This window comes from Haliaeetus albicilla, chromosome 1 (assembly GCF_947461875.1).
Source record: "Haliaeetus albicilla chromosome 1, bHalAlb1.1, whole genome shotgun sequence".
In the NCBI taxonomy this organism is placed as follows: Eukaryota; Metazoa; Chordata; class Aves; order Accipitriformes; family Accipitridae; genus Haliaeetus; species Haliaeetus albicilla.
The window spans coordinates 34438944-34459790 of NC_091483.1; the positions used below are offsets into that span (position 1 = coordinate 34438944).

Here is a 20847-nt window from a genome sequence, read left to right on the forward strand (position 1 = left end):
TGTTAAGTACAGCTGTTGCTTTGTGCAGATAAATCAGACAGCAACTCACAAGAAAAAAAAGAAGACAGCAGTCAGACAGTGGAATCATAACCTCTCAGTGTCAGAAGGAACCAATATCCCCATGCAGTTAGGCAGAAATTATTCAACATGCCATTTAGAAAAAGTCATTCCTTCACTCCATTCAACTTCCTTCTTTCTGGCATGGGAGCAGGTCAGAGTTACGCTGGTTCAGGGATGGGACAGTTCACATCCTACACACAGTTCCCATCCTGGGCTACATCATGAGACATGCAGCAGATCTGCTTGCTAACGCAAGCCTGGCTTCAGGGGAAAGGCTGAGGCTAGGACCTGGGCTCATGCTTGCAATCACAGAGTGGAGGGACAGGCCCCCACCCCTGTTTTCAAAGGAGTATGGTAGGTATCTTTTGGCTGTGTTGATATCCAGTTTATGGGCATTGAGAAGGTGGGTACAGAGATTAGGGCCTAAGCAGATGGATCTGGTAGTCTGTGGGAGAGGAGAAGTCTTACATAAAATTCACCACTGGCTTATGTACTTTGCTAGGATCACAGCCCCCCACATTAATCAATCACTCAAAAGGATCAGGAGGTGTTTTATTGAACAGGTTTTACCCAGTTTGGCATGTCTTGTTCTCAGCTGGATGGTCTCCCTTCCCAGAAAGGCTGCAAATTTTGGTTTTCATACCTTCCTTCCGTAGGTGATAGCTCCTTCAAATCCTCTAGGCAGGGTTTCACGTTCAAGAGTTTTTTGTACAGAGCCAAGGGAAAGTGAAGGTCTACTACTGTGAAGTTGTATATTGCAAGACCGCATATGATGCCAATCAAGTGAAACCAGTTGTGTTCTACAAAACACTGCAAAACCACACAGCAAAATCCTAATGAGACACACTGTCACTGGTGCAATGCACAATACCCCTTCCCCCATGTACTGTAAGCCAGCTCCTGCTTTTCCGACTGGGACAAAATCAGAGAGGTCCCATCAGGTCCCAGTTTGGATGTGAATTCCTTGCTGGAGTGTGGCACAGAAATGACGACTCAGAAAGCAAGCCCTATTACTTTTGTTAGCCATGATTAACTGTGGAAACAGCAACAGCTGCTTTCCACCTTATCCGCCTTTTATTTCCTTTTTACATACCTCTGCATTTAGACATTAACAAAGCTTGATGTTTGCTGTCTATATACTGCAAGAAAATGTGCTAACAATTCTCTCCCTATCACTCATCTGATTTTCTATTAAAAGCATATGCATAACCACAGTGCCACCCAAGCAAATATACCAACATAGGTGTTGGTATACTGGCCTTCATTCCTTCGCATATTTACACTCACACTGGTATGTCAGTCACAGACTGGCTGCCTATATTTGTTAAATGTTGTAAATACGTGACTCATTTTCAGTGCTTACACTGTCATTATTCTTAGTGTCAAAAGACTTGTTTTTATAGCATTAACATGAGGAGTAATTGCTCTGTAATACTGTTTACAAGTTACCAAAGGTACCATGTAATTTCCTTCCTTGTAAAATGTAATTAATAAATTAAAAAGAACCCCATCAGGGCAGCTACACCTTAAGGGAAGACTGACAACATCATTTCCCATCTGGCTACCTAGGATGGGATAAGAATAAACAGAAAGAGCCACCTCCTTAACAGGCACAATCATCACTTTCTACTAAAGTTAATAGACCTATACTAATTTACACTGACTGAAAATAGAGGTCACATTGTATCATGGGTGGAAAATGAGAGGAAGATCATTTCTTCTTTCCCATAATTTGCCACTAACCTTCTTGTCAAATGCAGCATATTATTTCAATCTGTATGTATAGAGAGCAAGGGCTTACCGTGTCTGAAAACCACAGCAGGTTTGACTCTGGGTAGTAAGTGAACATGCCATAGATGGGGTTGAGGAGTTCTTTTAACAACAGGAGGAAAAATTCCTTTGTCACTCCTCCAGCATCAACAGCTTCCTCACCATCAAAGATGACCTGTAGAAAAAGCAGGTCAGTAACAAGGATGCAGAGGTGAGCCTGAGTGAATCAGACATCTTTCTAATTGGGAGCCACGCAAAGCAATTTGTCTAACATACCCAAACTCACTACAACCCATGAGCCTGTTTCAGTGCTCTGCTTGCAAGGAGGGAAAGGTAACAGGGGATATCAACAGGCAAATCTGGTATTTTGAAAATGTTTAACTCCTTATGCAAATCATAAATAACCACCTGTCCTCCCAAGGACCAAAGCAGCAACATGACAGCAGCTGCCGAATTTTGTAGCAACCTCTCAGAGATAAAACATGTCCTATTGTAAATGGCCTGTTCTTGCAGAAGAGCAAAACAGAGGCTGCATAATATCATAGAAATGTTTCCTCCCCTGCCCCTTATACAGTAGACACACCAGGAAAAGAGAGTAAATCCCCTGGTTGCCTTCTTGTAAACTGTCCACTGCCAAAACACTCCTGGAGTTGGAGAGGAGAAAGAGTCAACCCTAGCATTGATTAGACCAAGAGTCCCTGTGTGCTATACCTATGGAGAAGCCACTGTATGCTGGTAAAGCAGTAATGTGAATGGCTGAAAGGCTGCAGAAATGTCAGCTGGATGAGAGGGTGCTAAAGGTGTGGGGAAAACTTACTTTAAGAGGCTTTTTCAAATCAATGTCTGAATGGATGCTCAACTCCCTTAAAGCATCACCAACTAAGTTACTCCTGCGAACATGAAGTACCAGGAAAGGGCTTCTGGCCAACAGAGGCTCCAGGGTGAGAAGCATGAAGACATTCTGCAAATTTGCACCATTTATTGCAACCTGTAAATAAAAGAGGGGTGAAAAACAGCCACTGCTCAGCTCTTTTCTTCCTACGGAAGGAAAACAGTTAACAACTATATGTCTGGTGTTCCTTTCTTCCTTAATCTTTTAGTTTGGTTTCCACAGGGTACAAGGATTACATGCTCCCTCTGTACAACTGTGTGTGCCTGTATGCCCACCTGTCGCCCCGGACTTCCCACACCCATACTTTTTGAGTCCACTGATCCATTCACCAAATCTGAGCAACAGAGAGATCATATTCCTGAATTATTTTTTTTTTCCATTAGGCAGGTGGGTGGGGAAAAGAGGCCTTATTCATGCTCTTACTGAGTCAAGAAACTCAGTGTGGACACACCCTGGTAAGAGTCAGAGCGTCCACAAGGGAAAGCAGTGTTACTAACATACCAAGCTAGGAGCCAGTCGACAACTGCACCTGGCAAGGCACCAGCGAATCCATTGCATACAATTCAAAACTCTCATCTACGTGGATTTTCTGGAGTTGGGTAAGGCACAAAGTCCACTCAAAGCTTTGACAGCATGTAGTATATTCATTCTCATGCACTGTCCACAGTAAATGGCAAATTCACATTTGTAAATTCAGTTTAAAAGTCAGTTAAACCTGAGACAGAAATCCACTGGAAACCAGGCTTCCTCCATTCCAGCACTCACAGAAGTACTGGTTTCTTTGGCCTCTGAGTGGTTGTCTTCATAAAGATCCTATCTCTTAGGGCAACAAAACCTTTACCAGCCTGCTGTCCTGCCAAGATAAGGTAGATACCCTCCTCCCAGCAGTGCGCTGCTCACAAACTGGGCAGCTAAAAGTGTACCCAAGAGGGTGACAAAATGAAAGCAGGAGAAGGTGACTCCAGCTTCTGAGTGTAGGCTGAGCCTCCTCTGCCTTGCTGCAAGGCTATGTGTTCAAGCAGCCACAGAAAAGCTAAGAGATGGATATTAGATGGCACCAGCACCATGGCCATGAGTAACTGTGATGACAGTTTTCCACCCTTGAAGGAACCTGACAACCAACGACCTCAGCAAACTCATTTCACAGAGGATGGGACTAGTCCCAGACCCCAGCTGCACTGGACGAGGGATCAGTGCCCAATGCTTTGCCTCTCTCAGGAGCTACCTGCATGAGCAATGCATGGCTCTGGGAGGTTTACATTGGCACAGAGGCCAGCTGTCCTTGTCACAGCCTGGCTGTGAGCTGGCTTGGCTGCCACCTACAGGGTAAGGGTGCTGGAGCTGAACACCTGCTGTGAACATGCTCCTGGAGAGCCTTGGGTCTGCGCTCCTCACTGCAAATGGGTGGGTGAGCTGCTGACAACAGCTGCTGTTTGCAACCACGAACAGCGTCAGGAGTTGGTCTTCAACCCTCACTTCTGACAACCACTCCTCCTGCACCAGGCAGAAACCTGAACAAAAGTGCCCACTTACTTGAAAGCTTGCCTACTTTTCCAGCCTTACAGCTCCTCTAACTGAGGCCTCATCTTACTTCTTATCCTTGGACTATCATAAATACGTAAGTATTCCTTCCCGACCTTCCCTACACAGTTTAGATTTCCACCACATGCGCATCTGGCAGTTCTGATGTTACCAAACATTTTGAAGTGAAAGATGCCAAGCACTGCCTCTGCAATATCCAGGGCAAAGAGGTTCTCTAGCTACTCCGCTCTCCCGTATAATGGAAACAATAAAGTGCTGCACACGCTAACTCCCAGTGAACACCTCTCTTTGCAAGCACCAATGCAAAAGGCAGAGAAAAAGAAATGGGACAGGAAAATTGGGAGAGAAGGATTACCTGCATCTGTAGTTCTGCATCTGTCTGTAACATCTTGGTCTTAGCCTGAGCATCAAAGATGAAAGGATAAGAACAGAGTGTCACAGCATCCTGCAAGAAAGGCAGGCAAATTGGTTCCTATCTACAGCTTCCATAGCACTTCTTTTAAGTAAAAGTCATGAAAAACAATTTTCTTACCTGCATGATAGATGGTCTTACTTTCTGTGAAGGAAAAACAAAAATATGAAAACCTTTTACTCTTTTGATTTTGTGTCTTGTATTTTTTTGGACAGACTAGTTCAAAGGCGATCCAAAGAAAATTTTTCTCATCTGGGACAACCCAGTTTTTTCCCCTCAAAAAAAAAAAAACATGGGAACTTCCTTCTCAAGTGTGCTCATTTGAAAACGCACAAGTCTAATTCAAAACTTGAACATCAAACATTGCTAATAGGACTAACTGGCACAGAAGCCTGTGTTAGCCTGCCACAGGTGAAACTTTCTCTTATGAAGAAAAACAAGAAAACTACCCACAAGGCAGAGACCATACAAAACAACAGGACAGACCATAAGGCCACAACATGACAATATAAGACCACTCTTGCAATGCAAATTACTCCTTTCATCAGCCATATTGATACATTTTTAACTATTTTTAACTATCACTGTTACATAAATTTGAGTCAGTATTTTATTGTTCTGCTCACTAAAAGTAAGCACAGAGCAGCACTATTTAAATGATGGAAAGCAAGGGATGGGGGACACGGCACACACAACATTTAGAAAGTCCATGAAAACACACACAAAAATTCTTGCTACAGTCAGGTTTTATTCTTGCAGCATCCATTGGTGGATATTTTTTTGTGTTTTCTCACACTTAGGATTCCTTTCCTTGCTGTAATTACATAATGTCACTGGGTTCCTACATAGCATATTCCAGCCCTCAGTTTAGTTATCTCCTTTCTTACAGATGGGAAAGTGAGGCATAAAAGAGGTGAAGGGTCTTACCCAAGATCACCCAGCAGGTTACTGGAAGAGCCAGGAATAGAACCCACATCTCTTGAGTCTTGGTTCAGTCCCCTAGCCAGAACGCCACACTGCCTCCTCTTACAGAGCAACATTTTAAGATCACTGGCTACATTATTCACAATACCTGCCTAAACAGCAGAAGTAAAGGGTAAAAATTATAATTTTAGAATACAGGATTTGGCCCCTGAGGTCTTGATTACATTAAAAGGATCCAGTCACTGAATTAATCCCCTTGTGCAAGGATTGAATGAAATTCACATGAATAATCACATAGATTGTTGCAAGTGTTAGTTAAATATTGTTAGCTCTAGCTCTTCTGACAGCCTTATTTTAAGTCAACTTTGTCAAGCCACCAAGTACCCAAATCTGACAGACTTAACATATAGATGCTCCAATACTGAATACATTACACACTCATTAAGGATATTAAAAATACAGATCTACAACCAGAGAGACAAACATGGACAGCTATTTCATGACTATACACAAAACCTCTTACCATTCCAGCCTGATGTAAGAACCACATGAGATAATCCTCCTGAATGTCCACCAAGCTGGAAATCTCAGGGATATAAAACTTATCATATTCTACGTGTTTAACCTTCTGATTTACCTAGAGAAGAAAACATATGGTTTTTAGATATGGGTATATTCAGCATTTTTCTTAGAACACACAAGTTTGCTTTCATAAAATCAATTAGAGCAGCTTGCAACAATAGGACCCAGAAAGTTCTTGCAAAAACACATGGTCCCTTATATTTTAATATGAACCAAGAAGAATCAAGATAAACCTCTTTCTGACTTATTTTAGCTCCCTCTCCTCCTCACTCAGACTATCCAGCACCAACACAGTGGGACCAGAAAACATCAAGGGACAGGTATTTGTGATGCCACAGCGCACGCAGTCCGGTGGCTCAGCAGCAGCATTCTTTAGAGTAATTTTTTCCTAATGTTTGAGACAGGACTGAACAATCTTCAAGTACCTTGAATTCAGGAAAACCACTAACATCTTCCCCATGTGGTGTCTTGGCGGACAATGACACTGCTTACAAGGCAGAGCCATGACCACTCTGCCCCTGCCAAGTGGCAAAGGACAGACAAGACCGAATCATCTTGAGCCAACACACACCGAGGCCTTCCTCTTACCTTGTGGAGTTTCTCCAGAAGTCTGAGAGCAGCTGTAATGTAGCTACTGAACAGGACTGGGATCAACAGTGTCTTTCTTCCACTGAGGAGGTAAACCACTGCGCCTTTATAGAGGTCCACTAGCCTGAGGAAATATCTTGGGCACACTTGAGACCACCAGTTATCTGGAAAGCAGGGGAACATCAATATAAATCCTGAATTAAAGGCCAGAGTAACCCCTACATAAGGGGCTACAGCTGAAAATATGGGAACACACCTAAAGATTGTTTAAAAAAACTTCCCTATACCTGTCCTAAGTGTAACAACAGGGAAGTGCGAAGAGTCAGCTCCATACCAGAAATTAAAAATGTCTTCCCTTTCCACTCTCACACAACCATCCCAGTCATTACCCAGCCCTAATCCCTAATCAGTGAGAGAGCCTGAATTCAAGGTTTTACAACCTTCAATTCAAGATACTGTTTCAAGTATCTTGTATTCAAGACACTGTGATCTTGTGGGCAAACCATTGTCTCTCATGAGTGATAAGAAAGCAGTTGCCTGGGCAATTCTCCGTAGTACCACATACTTTTCTAGCAGGTGTCAAAGCGTGTCTCCTGGCATGTCTGCACTAAAGGTCTGAGCTCCCCCTCTTTAGAAAGGCTGATTTCTTTCTTACCAAGGATGGGTAACCCTCACCTCTCCTCTGAAGGGACCCTGACTATTAGCTTCTTTGCTAGAACCAATTCACCTGCAAAGTAGGAGGTGGAGCCTGGGAAAACATCACATCAGCTGTTAGAAACAAACACCAATTTATCCTCTCAAGTGTCAGCACAACAATAGATTCTGGCAGGCAAAAGTATGAGAATCCTTTACATTTCTGTATGCTAACAATCACAGTGGACTATTCTGAGTAGAGGAGGAAACTTGGTTCCAAGCCTCTTTGAATAAAATAAATAAATCACTAAACCTCAAAATAAATTTCACTGGAGCAATGCTCCTGGAGGTCTGAATGTGTTACATAGCATTTTACATGATAATATGAGATTTAGTATAAGACAACCTTAAGAAACAAAGATAACAAGAAAAGTAACAGCTCAGCAAACATGAGCAACAATCATTAAGCAGCATATGTTCTGCCTAGCTTAAAAGGAGCTCATAGGAAATAGTACCAGCAGAAATGAGAAGATTCAGAACTGGGAGAAGAGCTGGGGTGTTCAAGCTTGGTCACGGACCCGCCAACGGGTTTTTCTGCACCTTATACAGGACAAAGTAACTTCATACTATATTTAGTATATTCTTTTATTTACCTTATACAGAACGGATGTTCTAATGTGGACAATATTTTAAGAGAATAAGATCATTTAATCTTCATGATATACAAAATCTATGTTCGCACAGAAGCATGCAAATTTATCTGGAACTGAGTCTATGAACATAGTTAAACTAGATAAGGTAAATTAAATTAACCTCCCTAGTAAACATTCTTTGAAATGATATTTTACTTCTAAATTAAAACAATTCTTAACCTGAATTTTCTTTCTCATTTATTATCCACACCACCATAAAATTTATGGTTTATATTATTGTAACTAACTTCCCATATCTTACCTGCATGGCACATTCTTCATTTCTTCATAGTTTATGTTTAAAATTCAAATTTTATGTTTATAATTCTTTTACATGGGAACATAGGTTTTGGGGGGAGGATTCCTCGAGTCCTTTTGGTTCCCAGATGCTTTTTAGAGGCAACTGCTTCATAACAACACTATATCATAAATAATACCCAATTATCATTGCAGCCATTGTAACAGAATAGAAAAATTAAACCAACACAAAAAAATGACTGAAAAAACTAAAGTTAACACTTTGTGTCCCAGCTGGATACTGAGAGTAATATGCATCTTAAATGCCAGCCTCTTACCAAGAACTTTGCTGGGGTTGGTATCTAGGCGCAGAATAGCCATTGCTAGAGGAAGCGTTAACGTGATATAATACTTGGAGTCTTGGAAGGGTGGGAATTCAGGGAGAATCAGATAGATCCTCATTGCCTCGACATCTGGAGGTGAGCTGGACAGCTGAGGAATCAAAAAACTTTCAAAGCTCTTCAGTATCTAGAGAAAAACAAGACAAAAGAAGACAACTTATCCTGGGTGATACAGCACCTACAATGCAGATGATGCGTAAGAACTGATGAAATAGAGCACACTCAGAATGGGTGGACTTAACAGCTTTTGCTGATGATCTCTTAAAAACACCCCATAGGACAGGACTAAACTCCGATTCTTCCAAAATGCATGAACGTTTGGATAGGTTTTTCCAGGGCTGGCTAAAGGTTAGTTAACCCCTCTCATTAATGTTACACCCCTGTTTTAAAAGTCAAAATGGCATGGGGAACATACACGATTTTATCCCACAGCTCTGCACTCATGAAAGAAATCCTCTGAGTTAGAATAAATTATACAACCATAAAGTAGTCAACTCCTGACAGGCAATAAGTAGTTATTATTTACAAGTATAACATACACAGAACTAATTTCAGAAGCCATTTCAAATATTAAATGCCATGAGAAAGAACTTTTTTAAAAACAAGTCTTAGAGACACATTCTGAGAAGGTGAAAATCAGCCCAGGTCAATGGAGAAGTATCCATTGATACCATGAAGGATCTGGCCTGCAGATTTGCAATACAACCCTTCCCCCAAAAAGCTGCTATTACCTGCATATTACAGAGGGACAAAGCCTTTATTTCCCCTCTGAATACCCAAAACCGCAGAAGTGCAATACCTGCTCTAGGAGAATGGAGTGCTGAGAGTTCATCAGCTTCTCAAACAGCACTCTGGTGGAGTTCAGATCAATCCCTGGGATCTTTGGACTCGTTTTAAAATGTTCATCGATTCTTTAAAAAAATCGCAGACAGACAGGCATGAGTTTAAGGAAGAGACACCATTACCTGTGTATTGGCATGGCCTGAGAGCAAGCAATGGGGAAATGACCTCTAGGGAATTAGTCAGACTAGAAACAAAGCAGAAGTTGGAATCTTCTTGCTAAAGACAAGATGGCCAACTCTCCCTTCTGAACTTCTCTGGGCCTTGGTGAGGGTTGGGATTCTTGCAGAGAAACACTTTATCGAAGTCTTTGATTCCCCAGGACTCCTTTACTGACTTAAGAGCCTGTCTAGACAGGCCAGACTGCTTAAAAAACTATAAAATATGCATCTATCATATGTATCAGGATCCTCTGCATCGTCTCCACATACACTACTCTTATAGCAAAACTGTTTAATCACACCCAGTAAGAAAGGAAAGGCTGATGCATAAGAAGACATTGACTGCTATACAAGGTGACATCAGATGAGGATTTTCGAAAGAATATAAGGGAAGATATTCAGAGTAGCTTTTTGGCAATTCCAGTCTCCAATTTTCTAAAACTAAACAACAACCACAGCCAAAACACAGCACAGCTGAGAACAGTCTTCACAAAGTCTTTAGTTGTAACGAACATGTGCTGTCCTTTCTGCTGTGCTTGAACGGCTGTAATTTACTCAGGCTACCTGTGTGAGAGGGATAATGGAAGGCAAGCCTGTGGAAGACAACAGTTGGACAGAGCTAGCAACACTGAATGTCCAGTCCAGCAGGTAAGTTACCTAGTCCGGTGTCTAGAGCATGATCCGCATCTGTAGCAGAGGCTCTCAGCACCATTGTATTGTCTGCAGTAAAGCTGCACATAAAACCTTGCACTTGCTAGTAAAAAAAGGTCATGGTCATTGGTACAACTCCATTGACCTCAAGGATTTCCCAAGTTTGTCACTACTCATCTGAGACTGTGCTGTATTAGACACTCTGAAGGAAAAGGTAGCTATTGAAGATGGGATGCATTTCTCAGTTTGCTGGTGTGACTACAACAACACAAGAAGCTAAACATAGCCTCCTGTAGTAGAATGGCTATTTCCATAACAGCACAGGCACCAGCCTGGAAATAGCTCCTCAGAGTCACGCTGTAGTACAGAGCACTTCAGGCTGTCATGCGCAGAAGTAGTATTGAAGTGTGCCCAGTCACACAGCCATGGAAAAGCTGCTTTTCCATCTAACCCTGTGTACCACAATGCTGTATTGCAAACAGGCCTATATGGCATTAGGACACTGGATGGATATACTAGGGTATTTCTATCAAGTGCACCGTGACATAAGGCTTCACATACAAAGGTACATGGTTAAACACAGCCTCACTTCAGTGTATGGTGGCTTCCAATTTTATCATTCATTTGGTCAAAGATTTTCTGTAAAAGTTAAGTCCTGCACTAGCCAGGACATTACTAAAGTGGAAGGAGAACTGCATTGGGGTGATGAAGTCATAAACTCCACTCATTTCCACATTCAAAGGAGACGTGGGACTATTTACAGTGACTCAACAACTCAACAAGTGTTTTAAACCAACATGACACAACTCTCCTGATGCAGTAACATGCTGCCTTGTCACAACTCTGGAGAAGAAACCATTGGACAAGCAGAAAAATGCAAGAATAATGAGTAAATTATTTTCGAGTTACTCTTGGATTACTCAGAGTAACTAAGTTTTTCTTCACCTAGTTACAGGTCATTTACTCATCACATCACCATAAAAAATTTCTCCTCCTCTTCATCTTATGCTGTTACCTCCCCAACATTTACAGACACAGCCAACACAATCCTTCCCAACCCACAGCCTTTGACTCAGCTATGCATATTGCATCCTTGTCACCACCTATGGTTGGTTACACCCATCTGAAATTCCTGCTTTTGTAAGCAGGAGCACAAAACCTTCCACAACCAACTGATGTCACCTAAAAGGAAAGTGCTTCCATGCTGCCCCAGATGCATTTCTCACAAGCAGCCTTTGTTGAAGCATACCTCCACACATAGCAGCCTCCACCAGCTAGCTCAGCTGGGTAAAAGACTATTCAGATACCTAGCATCACCCATTTCCCTTAATGTTGTATTCCTATCCTTCTCTTTTAAAGATGATATTCATTTCATAGGGAAAAATAACAGTTGTGACAACTCCAAGGAATCTGTGCTGCTTACAGTACACTCACCATGCACTTTCTTAGACCATTTGCCTTCCTTACCCAGCTCTGACCACCCACCTCTTTAGTGGACACTCTCTGCCCCCGTCTCCTGTCTGATCAGAAAAATCAAATCCCACTGCAGCAGTGAGTGAAGTAAAGGGATTCCAGTCTGCCTCAAGGGAAAGCCACACTTCTGTAAGTTTGCCACTTACTTCTTCTCCAGGAAGCTTCCATTCCAGCAAGCAGCTGAGGACAGTATCTGAACAACATTACTGTTTGCAGCAGGAAGACAAAAGAAAACAGAGAGAGGTTATGAAGAGATGTCCCAGCAAATCTCTTCAGCTCTCTTCCCTTCCTTCTACGGGGAACAATGTCAGGATCACCCCTTAGAGGCATAGAGGGTAAGCGGTTCATTCAGGACCATGTAACATCCCTCTTTGAAAGGAGGGATGTTAGCAGTGCCTCCTTTCCACCTATTCTGCCATTCTCATGGCAGGCACACAGGGGAAGGAATTTAATCAGTCTGTTCACAAGTTCTTGCTGCTTTTCAAGAACTCTAGGCACACAATGAAGGACAACTTTAAAATGCATTTCCCACCCTCCATTTGCAATGTTCTGAGGCAGCCTCAAATTCCTCTGGTTTTGCTCAGAAGCTCTAACCTGGCAGCCTTGTGACTGGCAGCTGTCCTCCCCTTGGAAATGACCAAGAACCACACTTGAAAAGGTTGCTAAATTTCAAGTGAAAGCATGGCACGGAAGCAAACAGAATTATTTAAATAAAACTTTCAACAAAAGGCTTGTCCAGTGCCACAATACCTACTTGACAGAATTAGAACTGTTCTTTTCTAAAAGCTTTTGCCTCCAGACATCTATAGTTTCATCATTTATTAAACAGGTGTAACGTGTTTCATTTATGGTCCGGAAATCATCAGCAGGCAAGGAATTCTGTGAGAAGATACAGATTTCAACAAAGACAAGGCTTGTAAAACAATTCCTTCTTATCCATAATCTGTTTTCTATATATAACTGATAGCTTTCTTAGTGTGGTCTCTGAACAGGTTTGGTTAGGAAGCTGTGGCATTACTAAGAAGTTCAAAAGGACAGGCATGGAAAAGTATGGAAAAAACCAAGATCATCATGAAATACATTTTTAAAAGAGGAAAAGAAAAAAAAAAAATACTGTTTCCTTAAATGTATCAAAGCCCTCATAAATATTGCCATATATAACTACAGGCTTAATACATTTATTCTAGACTTATTTCCATGCCTCAAAAATGTATGTCAAGCAATTCTTGAAAGAAATAGGAAGACAGAAGCAGAAAAAACAATTCAGTATTCAGCCCTCCATCCAGCATGTCTTGACAAAACCCGAGCATATGTCGTCCATGGCCCTACACTCTAATTACTTGGACCCCCGTGTCTCGGGAAGAAAGCAGCCCCTCGTTTCCAATCTGCAAAGGAGATTGGACTCCTCTCCCTGCTGATCAAACTGAAATCAGTGTCTTCGCAATGGCTCTTTGATGTGCCTCTAAAGGAAGGCAACTTTCAGCCACTCCTAAAAAGTTGTAAATCCCTGTAACAACTGTCAGTGTTGGTAAGGTCTGTAAGGCAGAACTGACTCCAAAGCAACACTTCATTTTCAGGAGATATTACCAAAACCAAAAGATGCATTGTGAAGGCTGGGACAGGGGAGCAGCCTTGAGAAGATACTTCATTTGTTTTACCTCATATTTGGAGCAAAGCACAAATGTTTGGTCTCCTCCAGAGAAGATATGTTTAACAATATGATATTTACAGGCGTCTGTTGAAGAAAAAGACATGGTTGTGTTAGAGATTGATGAATGCAAGTTCCTACCGTGCATTTTCCCCCACATTTGCACTGCCAGTTTCTCAGGCTTTACACTACAAGGAGCACCTGGATCCCTTGAAGGCCAGGCTGAAATCAGTTGGAACTCAAGCACTGCAGCACTTCCTTGAGAGATATACAGGGCCTGGCAGGAGGGAAAACTTGTAATTTTAAAACTGTAATGGGGGTTTTAAAGTGAAACCAAAGCCCTTGGAAATCAGTATTAGTACAGCTTCATGAAGGCTCAAGATCGCCAAGTGTTGAGCTCTGCCATAAAAAGAGAAAAGGAGAGGGCACACATTAACAGAGAGAGCAAAAGGTCACCCAGTAATTTCCACAGTGCATTTGGGACAGGATGGGTTTCTTTTGCCCTTTCAAGAACTTTCGCAGAACAAAGTCAAGATGTCTTTAGACAGCCATGGGTGAAATGAAATTATTTATGTCCATTTGCGACTCCAAATCATGCACAGTACGTACCAGGTTTCCCTGAGAGTTGCCCATTGTGAGCTGCCCAGTGACCCTTGACAGGAGAGGGACACTTAACATTGCAAGTGTGCCCCATTCCCAGCTGGCCTCTTGTTCCACAGCCAAATGCATAGATCATTCCTGAAGAAGGCACAAAGGCTAAAGTGTGATGTCTGTAACAGAGACGGGTACAAAGTTCAGGCCTTGTTTAACAATTCAAAGAAAAAAAACCAAACAAATGCAGCCTAAAACTTATTCTCGGTTCCCCTAAGCCAGAAGCTGGTGCAAAGCAGCATCCTTACACGAGCGCCAGTGCTCAGGTTTTGCCACCTGATGGCACCAGTTTATGGGATTGAGCTCTTTAGGTGGAAGTGACAAAGAGCAGCTTGTGCCAGCTTTGGGCTGGTATCAGGCTTACAGACAGAATTAGCTTAGTCATTTGCTAAGCCTGTACATACCAAAAGGCAACAACACAGCACCAGCGTTACTAACTCTCTTTTCATGAAAGAGGCTGGAAACTTGTGACCAAAGGGGCTGCTGCTCTGAAGTCTTGCTGAATTATTAAGATGGAAATATAACTTTTACCAGGTTATAGCACAAGGAACAACCCCAATTAAAAAACAACCTCCTTTAGAAAGCCTTAAAATAGTCATGGGAAGTAAAATTGAAATTAGCTTAGTTTTGACATGTAGGATGCAGAAGCAAGACTATTCCCCCTGTTTACAAGACTCAGTGTCAGCATTAGCCTCCACCAAAGAAAATTTCTGACTGCACACAGGACTCACCTGCCACATGCAATCTGGGATACTTCACTGCCCATTAGCTCAAGAACTCTTCGGGGGTTCACTTCATCATTCATGGAGTCATGTCCCAGTTGCCCACAGGAACCTGCACCGAACGTGAACACCCCTCCACTCTGTTAGCAAATCAAACAGCATATTCTCCATTTAGGGACCCATAACCCAGCAGTATCTTTCTGACTCCAGTTTCAGCACAAGCCCAAGCTTAGGCAGAGATTGCTGGGGATTTCCAAAGGATTCAGAAAAGAAACCAGGGTTCTGCTAATGCAGCTTCCAAATAGCTACCTTGCCACCCATCAGACTAACAGAATTAACTTTAGGTATGTCTGTATTAGACAAGCTTCCTCCCACCATCACCAGATGAGTCTGAAATCCCAGCAGGTTTAAACGTGGCTGAATAGCACCCATTTCCACAATAGTTTACACTCGTATCTGTCAGCTGCTGATCAAAAAGACTGTGACCTTTTTCTCTGAAAAAGAGCTTCTACAGAACTAATCTTCTACAATGGTGTTTTTCCCACAGGAATCCCAAAGCCAGCTGTTTAATTCATTTTATAGTGGAAAACACTGTGGCACCAAACAAGGATGCAACACCTAGGAAGTGGCAGAGGCAAGAACTGAGCAGTGATCTTCCAAATCCTAGCCCTGTCCTCTGTCCACTAAACTATACACCCCTTGGAAACAGCAGGTTTGGAATGGAAAACCTCTTGTAAATGCTGTGAGTGACTGCTAATGTTTCATTTAAACACCCATTCATTTTGACTTGCATTTTATTCTGATGCACAATATCACTCTCTTTATCTTCCAACAAAACGCTATTTTCCCCCCTTTGGATGTATGTTTGTTAATTTTTTTGTTCAAAGCTAATTTCTTTGAGCGATTCACCTGAGTTTTACTATTTATTGTCATGGATTACTAACATCTTCATCTTCAAAAACAGCAATGGATCATGCCAGCAATGAATCTCAGAATAAATTATATTAAGACTATACTTTCCATTTGGTTTCTTTTACTGGAGTTGGATGGAATATGGTAAGTCAATCTGTTCTTTTCTACCATTACCCAGGAAACTCCTGTGAAACCATCAGGCAGGCGAGACAGCAGCCAGGGTTCCCAGGTTAGCATCTTTACCTTTGTCAGAACTGCTGTGTGTTCCTCTCCACAGCTGATGTAAACAACCTTCTGAGACCGCAACAGCTTCACATGACAAGGGGATTCTCGGTCTGCAATGAAGACAGAAAATAAAGGAGCTGTTTCATAAACACAAACTTATATGTCTGAGAAAGCCACTGGCAGTCTGATTCCAGATGTGGTCTATGTGTACAATGGAAGCTTTAACAACTGTGGGGAAAAAAACCAAGTCCTTGAGTACTTCACTGCTGCTTTCCCCCTCCAATTGTTAAAAGATTTGTCCTGGCTCAAAAAAAAATTGTCCAGAGCAAGAATACAAGTATTGAGAATCTTGTATAAACTCAACATGCACTTGCAGTTTGGGAGGTATGATGAGTGCAGTCTAGCCCACCTTCAGCTTCATGCTCCATTCCAGACTCCTCACTGATGACTGCAAACATTTGTTTCCAAAACCTTGCTTAGACCTTTTCCATACAGAACAATCCTAACACATGGGAGACACTAGCACAACACACATGACAAACTGAATCCCAACGTGTATTTAAATGCCTAGCCTTCCTTCTGTTGTCATCCTTTAAGAAGATCCTCCTATTTGCAAAGGCTAATCCCTGCCAACTGTTAAATGATGCTTTTCTCCTTCACTCTGACGTTCTAATCATTAAAAGTGGGTCTCCCGAGGATGAATACACTAAGCAAAGTTACATGTTTTACTGATGTAAAAATAAAATAAAACCTAAGCATTTCAAGGAGCAGTAGGCACCCCAAACCAGTTAGATATTAAGGGGAGCAGCTGCTTACTTCATACCAATAAAAAATCAGGTTCCTACCTATAGAAGTTGTCCATTTTTTAAGACTCTCACCCAAGGATTTGACAGGTGCTTTTTTCTGGGTAGTGAAAGGAAAATGGTCACATTTTCATGGAATTAGAAATGAGAGCAGATTTTTCATTTACTTTGTTCTGTATTTTAGCACTCTGATCTTTATTTTAACAGGAATTACACTTCTTATCTCTACAGCATAACTGTTTAAATAACAGTGCTGCAGAATACTCATGTTTGTAGACTTTGTTGTTCATGTTCACCAAGTATAATTCACACAGTCTTACCATGACTCACTTACCATAAATATCATGCATTTACTACAGTGCCATGTATTAAGGGCTAAGAAGAGTATGATCCCTGGCCAACACAGCCCCACAAGCAGATGCTCCTTACATGTTCATTTAAGATTAGCCCCATGTCAAAGCAAGCCTCTCATATATAAACTGTAGCTTTGTTGAAATTAGAAGCATTTATCTGCCAGTCTACATGGAAAGAACATGGCTGCTATTATACTAGATCAGCTCTAGCTTACATACAGTACAAGAGAATAGACCTGTAGTATTTTTGAAAGAACAAAAGATATGTTACAAGTCTTATGATTGTGTTTCATATTTCTAAAAGGGTAAAGCAAGATGAAATGACGCATACAACATAGGAGCCTCCTTTGCTAAACCACAGGCTGGTTTTGAGTAATTGATTTAAATACGTTTCAGTTGGTAGGCTGGGTTGTCAAAGTGCATCATTCCATTATAGGTACACAAAATGTGAGGTAACACTTTTCTCTTGCAAAATACAGTGTTTATATGCTACGACATTATGCAACATAACATTTAAAAATACATACATCTCATGTACTGACCCATGCAAAATAAATTATCCGTGCATGCTAGGTATCACATCCACACTCAGTAACTTGCCTAGATACTTAGAGATACCCAGGAACTATGCAGAAAATGATGAAGTGGCTGATTTGAAGGTCCAAGGAAAATCTTTCATTCGCTTTTGCAAAAAGTTAAGAATGTGTTAACAACAAGCAGAGGAGATCTGGGCTTTTCAGACTAGTGGTAATGTCATATCCACTCTTCAGCCTCATTTATAAACCTATCTTCAAGTCTGTTGATGGCTAGGCTTCACTGAACACAGCCACCTGAAAAAAACTACCATTGGCCCTGTGTGTCTGGAAAATTGTACAACAAAGTAGACAACATTTTACAATACTGAGATACTCTCTGCTGCCATCATTTTGTAGCATACAGATGCTCACCAGTCAAAAGTTTGCTGGAAACAAGGGGATGAGGTCAGCCTGCTGTTCTGCAGGGACAGGCTTTGCTCCACACCATGGGCACATATGGACACATGGACAAAGCATTTTTGAGAAGAGGAAGAAAGAATATGAGCACTTCCTTCAATGCCTGCATGCTGACACATTTGAAAGATCTTTTCTTTTGACCTTCCACACTTCCACTAACAACCACAAGGGGAAAAAAAGTGTTTCTATTCCTACTAAGTATGAAAAGCCTGTAGAGTCCATCAGAGACTGTTCCTCTGCCCTCTCCTCCCAAGAGGAGTTGCTGAGGGTTACATATCCGCTCAGTAAAAACATACTGTCAATGCAAAAAGAGACACTAGGCCAAAAAAGTCCATCCTTCTTTCATCTAGGAGCATAAATTTAATACCTCGTTCATCACTTAGTCCCAGCTGTCCTGAGCTGTTCTTTCCCCAGCCAAACACAGCTCCCGAGAGAGAGAGGGCAAAACTGTGGGCTCCACCTGCAGCAACCTGAGCCAAAGGGATCCCATCAAGAGACTTGACACGTTGTGGACTGGCTTGCGAGGGACATTCTTTGCCCAAGCCCAGCTGACCATAACTGTTCTGCCCCCATGTGAAGAACTGGCCATCTGAAACAAGGAAAGAAAGAGAACAGTGAGTAAAAGCTGGTCAACAGAAAAGCAAGTTTGTCAAAATGAACAAGAATGGGTGCTGAGGGCTTTGCTCCCACCAAAGCCTTATGATGGAAAAATCAAGGAAGATATTCTTTGCTAAAATAAAGTCCCGGTCTGAAGTCACCAGGAAAATAAACAGACGTGCAACTAAGTGCAAAATACAACATCAGACTGCTGTAACTTAAACAGCGTAACGAAGAATGGTCCACATGTTGCATACAGATGACTAATAGCCAAGGATAATTTCAACACAAAGAAATTAATTACACACATTTTTCTACATCAAGATGGAAAGCTTTTAAGTGTTCCTGCCATCATTCACCAGTGAGACAGTGGGTGGCCTGTGTGTAACATTTTCCTTCTTGACACTATTGGCAAAGCTCTTCTTCAATATTCATGGAACCTGATCCATTTCATAGCCTCCCATTTGTCCTGAAAGCAGTTGGGACAGGGACGTCCTAGGTTTATTATGCAGAAATATGCAATCTTGGACACTGTGCAAAATAACAGCACAAATCTTGGTAATAAATAATGAATGTTACAGTACCTGCTGCCAAAGCCAGGCAATGCCAATTTCCACAGGAAACCTGCAGTATTGTCTGTTGGTTCAATTTCTTTATCAACCTGAAGAAGATGACACTGTTTTAGAATAAATGTCCACAAATGCAGTATCACCTTAGGTCGAAATTATGATTTCCATTCAGATATTCGTTCCACACATACATGTAACCTATGCTTTTGAGACTGAGGAACGGAGTCTTAAAGGTGATACAGATCCATACATAACATGCAAATCTGTGGAGACCTTTCAACACTTGACTACTAACTCCAACTACGTTTCCTGCTATAATGCTGAATCCAGCCACCTGGAAATGGTGAAAATAGTTGGTTCTTGGTGTCTCTCTCAATATTCTTTTTCAGGCATCGACATTTTTCATGCTGTCAGGGGCCTAGCAGTTCCTATGAGTTACAGCACCAAAACCTCTTCAGTGCTTTGTACAGAGAATAGCATGTCAAAGGTTCAAGTTATTTCACAAAAATGTTATTTTTAAATGGCGCTATCACATTGACATGTGAGCCTGTCCTTTTATATCGGAGCCACCTGCAAGTTAAGGACTGTCTTCCTACAGAGCCCTTCAGCTCAAACTTTAATGTTTTGTGACTGAAACTCTTCCTTTAAATACTGTTTCAACAATGACAGCCACCCTACACAGACGTACCAAACTTTTGCTCTGCACTGGATCTGCAGTGGCAGATCAAATAAGACACAGACTACATCTGTTATTATTGTAGCATGAAACAACACCATGAAGTACAAAGGGACCAGTTATCTTTATTATGGTAATAAGCTGAGACCTATCATCTCTGAACTGCTTTGGATGGAGGACTCTTGGTGTCTGCCACTGGCCTCTCCCACTGCCACCATCTACATGTCCTTGCACTTAACCCTATTAGTGCTCTGACACGGGTAAGCTGCATTAAATAAGTAAGTTAAGAAAACTGAGCACTACCCTAAAGTTTCTGAGCAACATTCACTATTCAGAATTGTAGTAGGCTGGTTTAGTAGCTTTGCTGCTAATGGGCAACACTGCAAAACAGTTTCAGAGCTGAAGTGCCAGTTCACGCAGCCATGTATGTTTTCCTTGTCCTTGAAATGTATCTTCTATCTCAGAGGACTTCCTAGGAACTGGAATAGAGACAGGTATCACACACAGCATTTCTATTTTTGGGTCCTCCCTCATGCACCTCCTTGCTCTGTACAAAACACAGTGGCATTTTTCATTGAGGAAGTCGAGCACACTTCTATTCTCTTTTCCATGCCCCAAGCACTCATGGGCGGAAGGCCCATCCTGCCCAAACCTCCTGAGGACTTTGTCTGAGTCCCAGGGGGGCTCAGGGAGCACCAGTACAGTATGGAAATGGAGGAGGAATCACCCTTACATCCTTACATGAGAAGTGCTTGATTACTGCCCCTCCGAGAGAAAGCAACGCTCCCACCAACTCCAGCCTGGAAGGTGAGCAACCCTTGATGCATCACCTCCAAGAAGG

The 20847-nt window shown here is 41.9% G+C and overlaps 1 protein-coding gene across 6 annotated transcripts in view; it reads right to left on the minus strand.

The window, feature by feature from the left end:
- HERC3 (HECT and RLD domain containing E3 ubiquitin protein ligase 3) overlaps positions 1–20847 on the minus strand; it is a 50618-nt gene that overhangs the window by 10454 nt on the left and 19317 nt on the right. For 3 of the 6 annotated variants that reach the window (XM_069784700.1, XM_069784683.1, XM_069784692.1), the window contains exons 4-20: positions 19346–19422; positions 18532–18753; positions 16035–16126; positions 14889–15019; positions 14116–14276; positions 13517–13593; positions 12613–12737; positions 12005–12064; positions 9533–9644; positions 8671–8860; positions 6771–6934; positions 6124–6237; positions 4797–4820; positions 4620–4709; positions 2648–2818; positions 1862–2005; positions 704–870 (exon numbers count right to left, since the gene is read on the minus strand). In XM_069784700.1, the coding sequence (XP_069640801.1) occupies positions 704–870; positions 1862–2005; positions 2648–2818; positions 4620–4709; positions 4797–4820; positions 6124–6237; positions 6771–6934; positions 8671–8860; positions 9533–9644; positions 12005–12064; positions 12613–12737; positions 13517–13593; positions 14116–14276; positions 14889–15019; positions 16035–16126; positions 18532–18753; positions 19346–19422 (2121 nt within the window). Of the gene's footprint in view, positions 1–703; positions 871–1861; positions 2006–2647; positions 2819–4619; positions 4710–4796; positions 4821–5603; positions 5753–6123; positions 6238–6770; positions 6935–8670; positions 8861–9532; positions 9645–11870; positions 12065–12612; positions 12738–13516; positions 13594–14115; positions 14277–14888; positions 15020–16034; positions 16127–16861; positions 16920–18531; positions 18754–19345; positions 19423–20847 lie in introns of those variants that run through there. The other 3 variants (XM_069784710.1, XR_011324852.1, XR_011324853.1) reach the window with 3 other exon arrangements.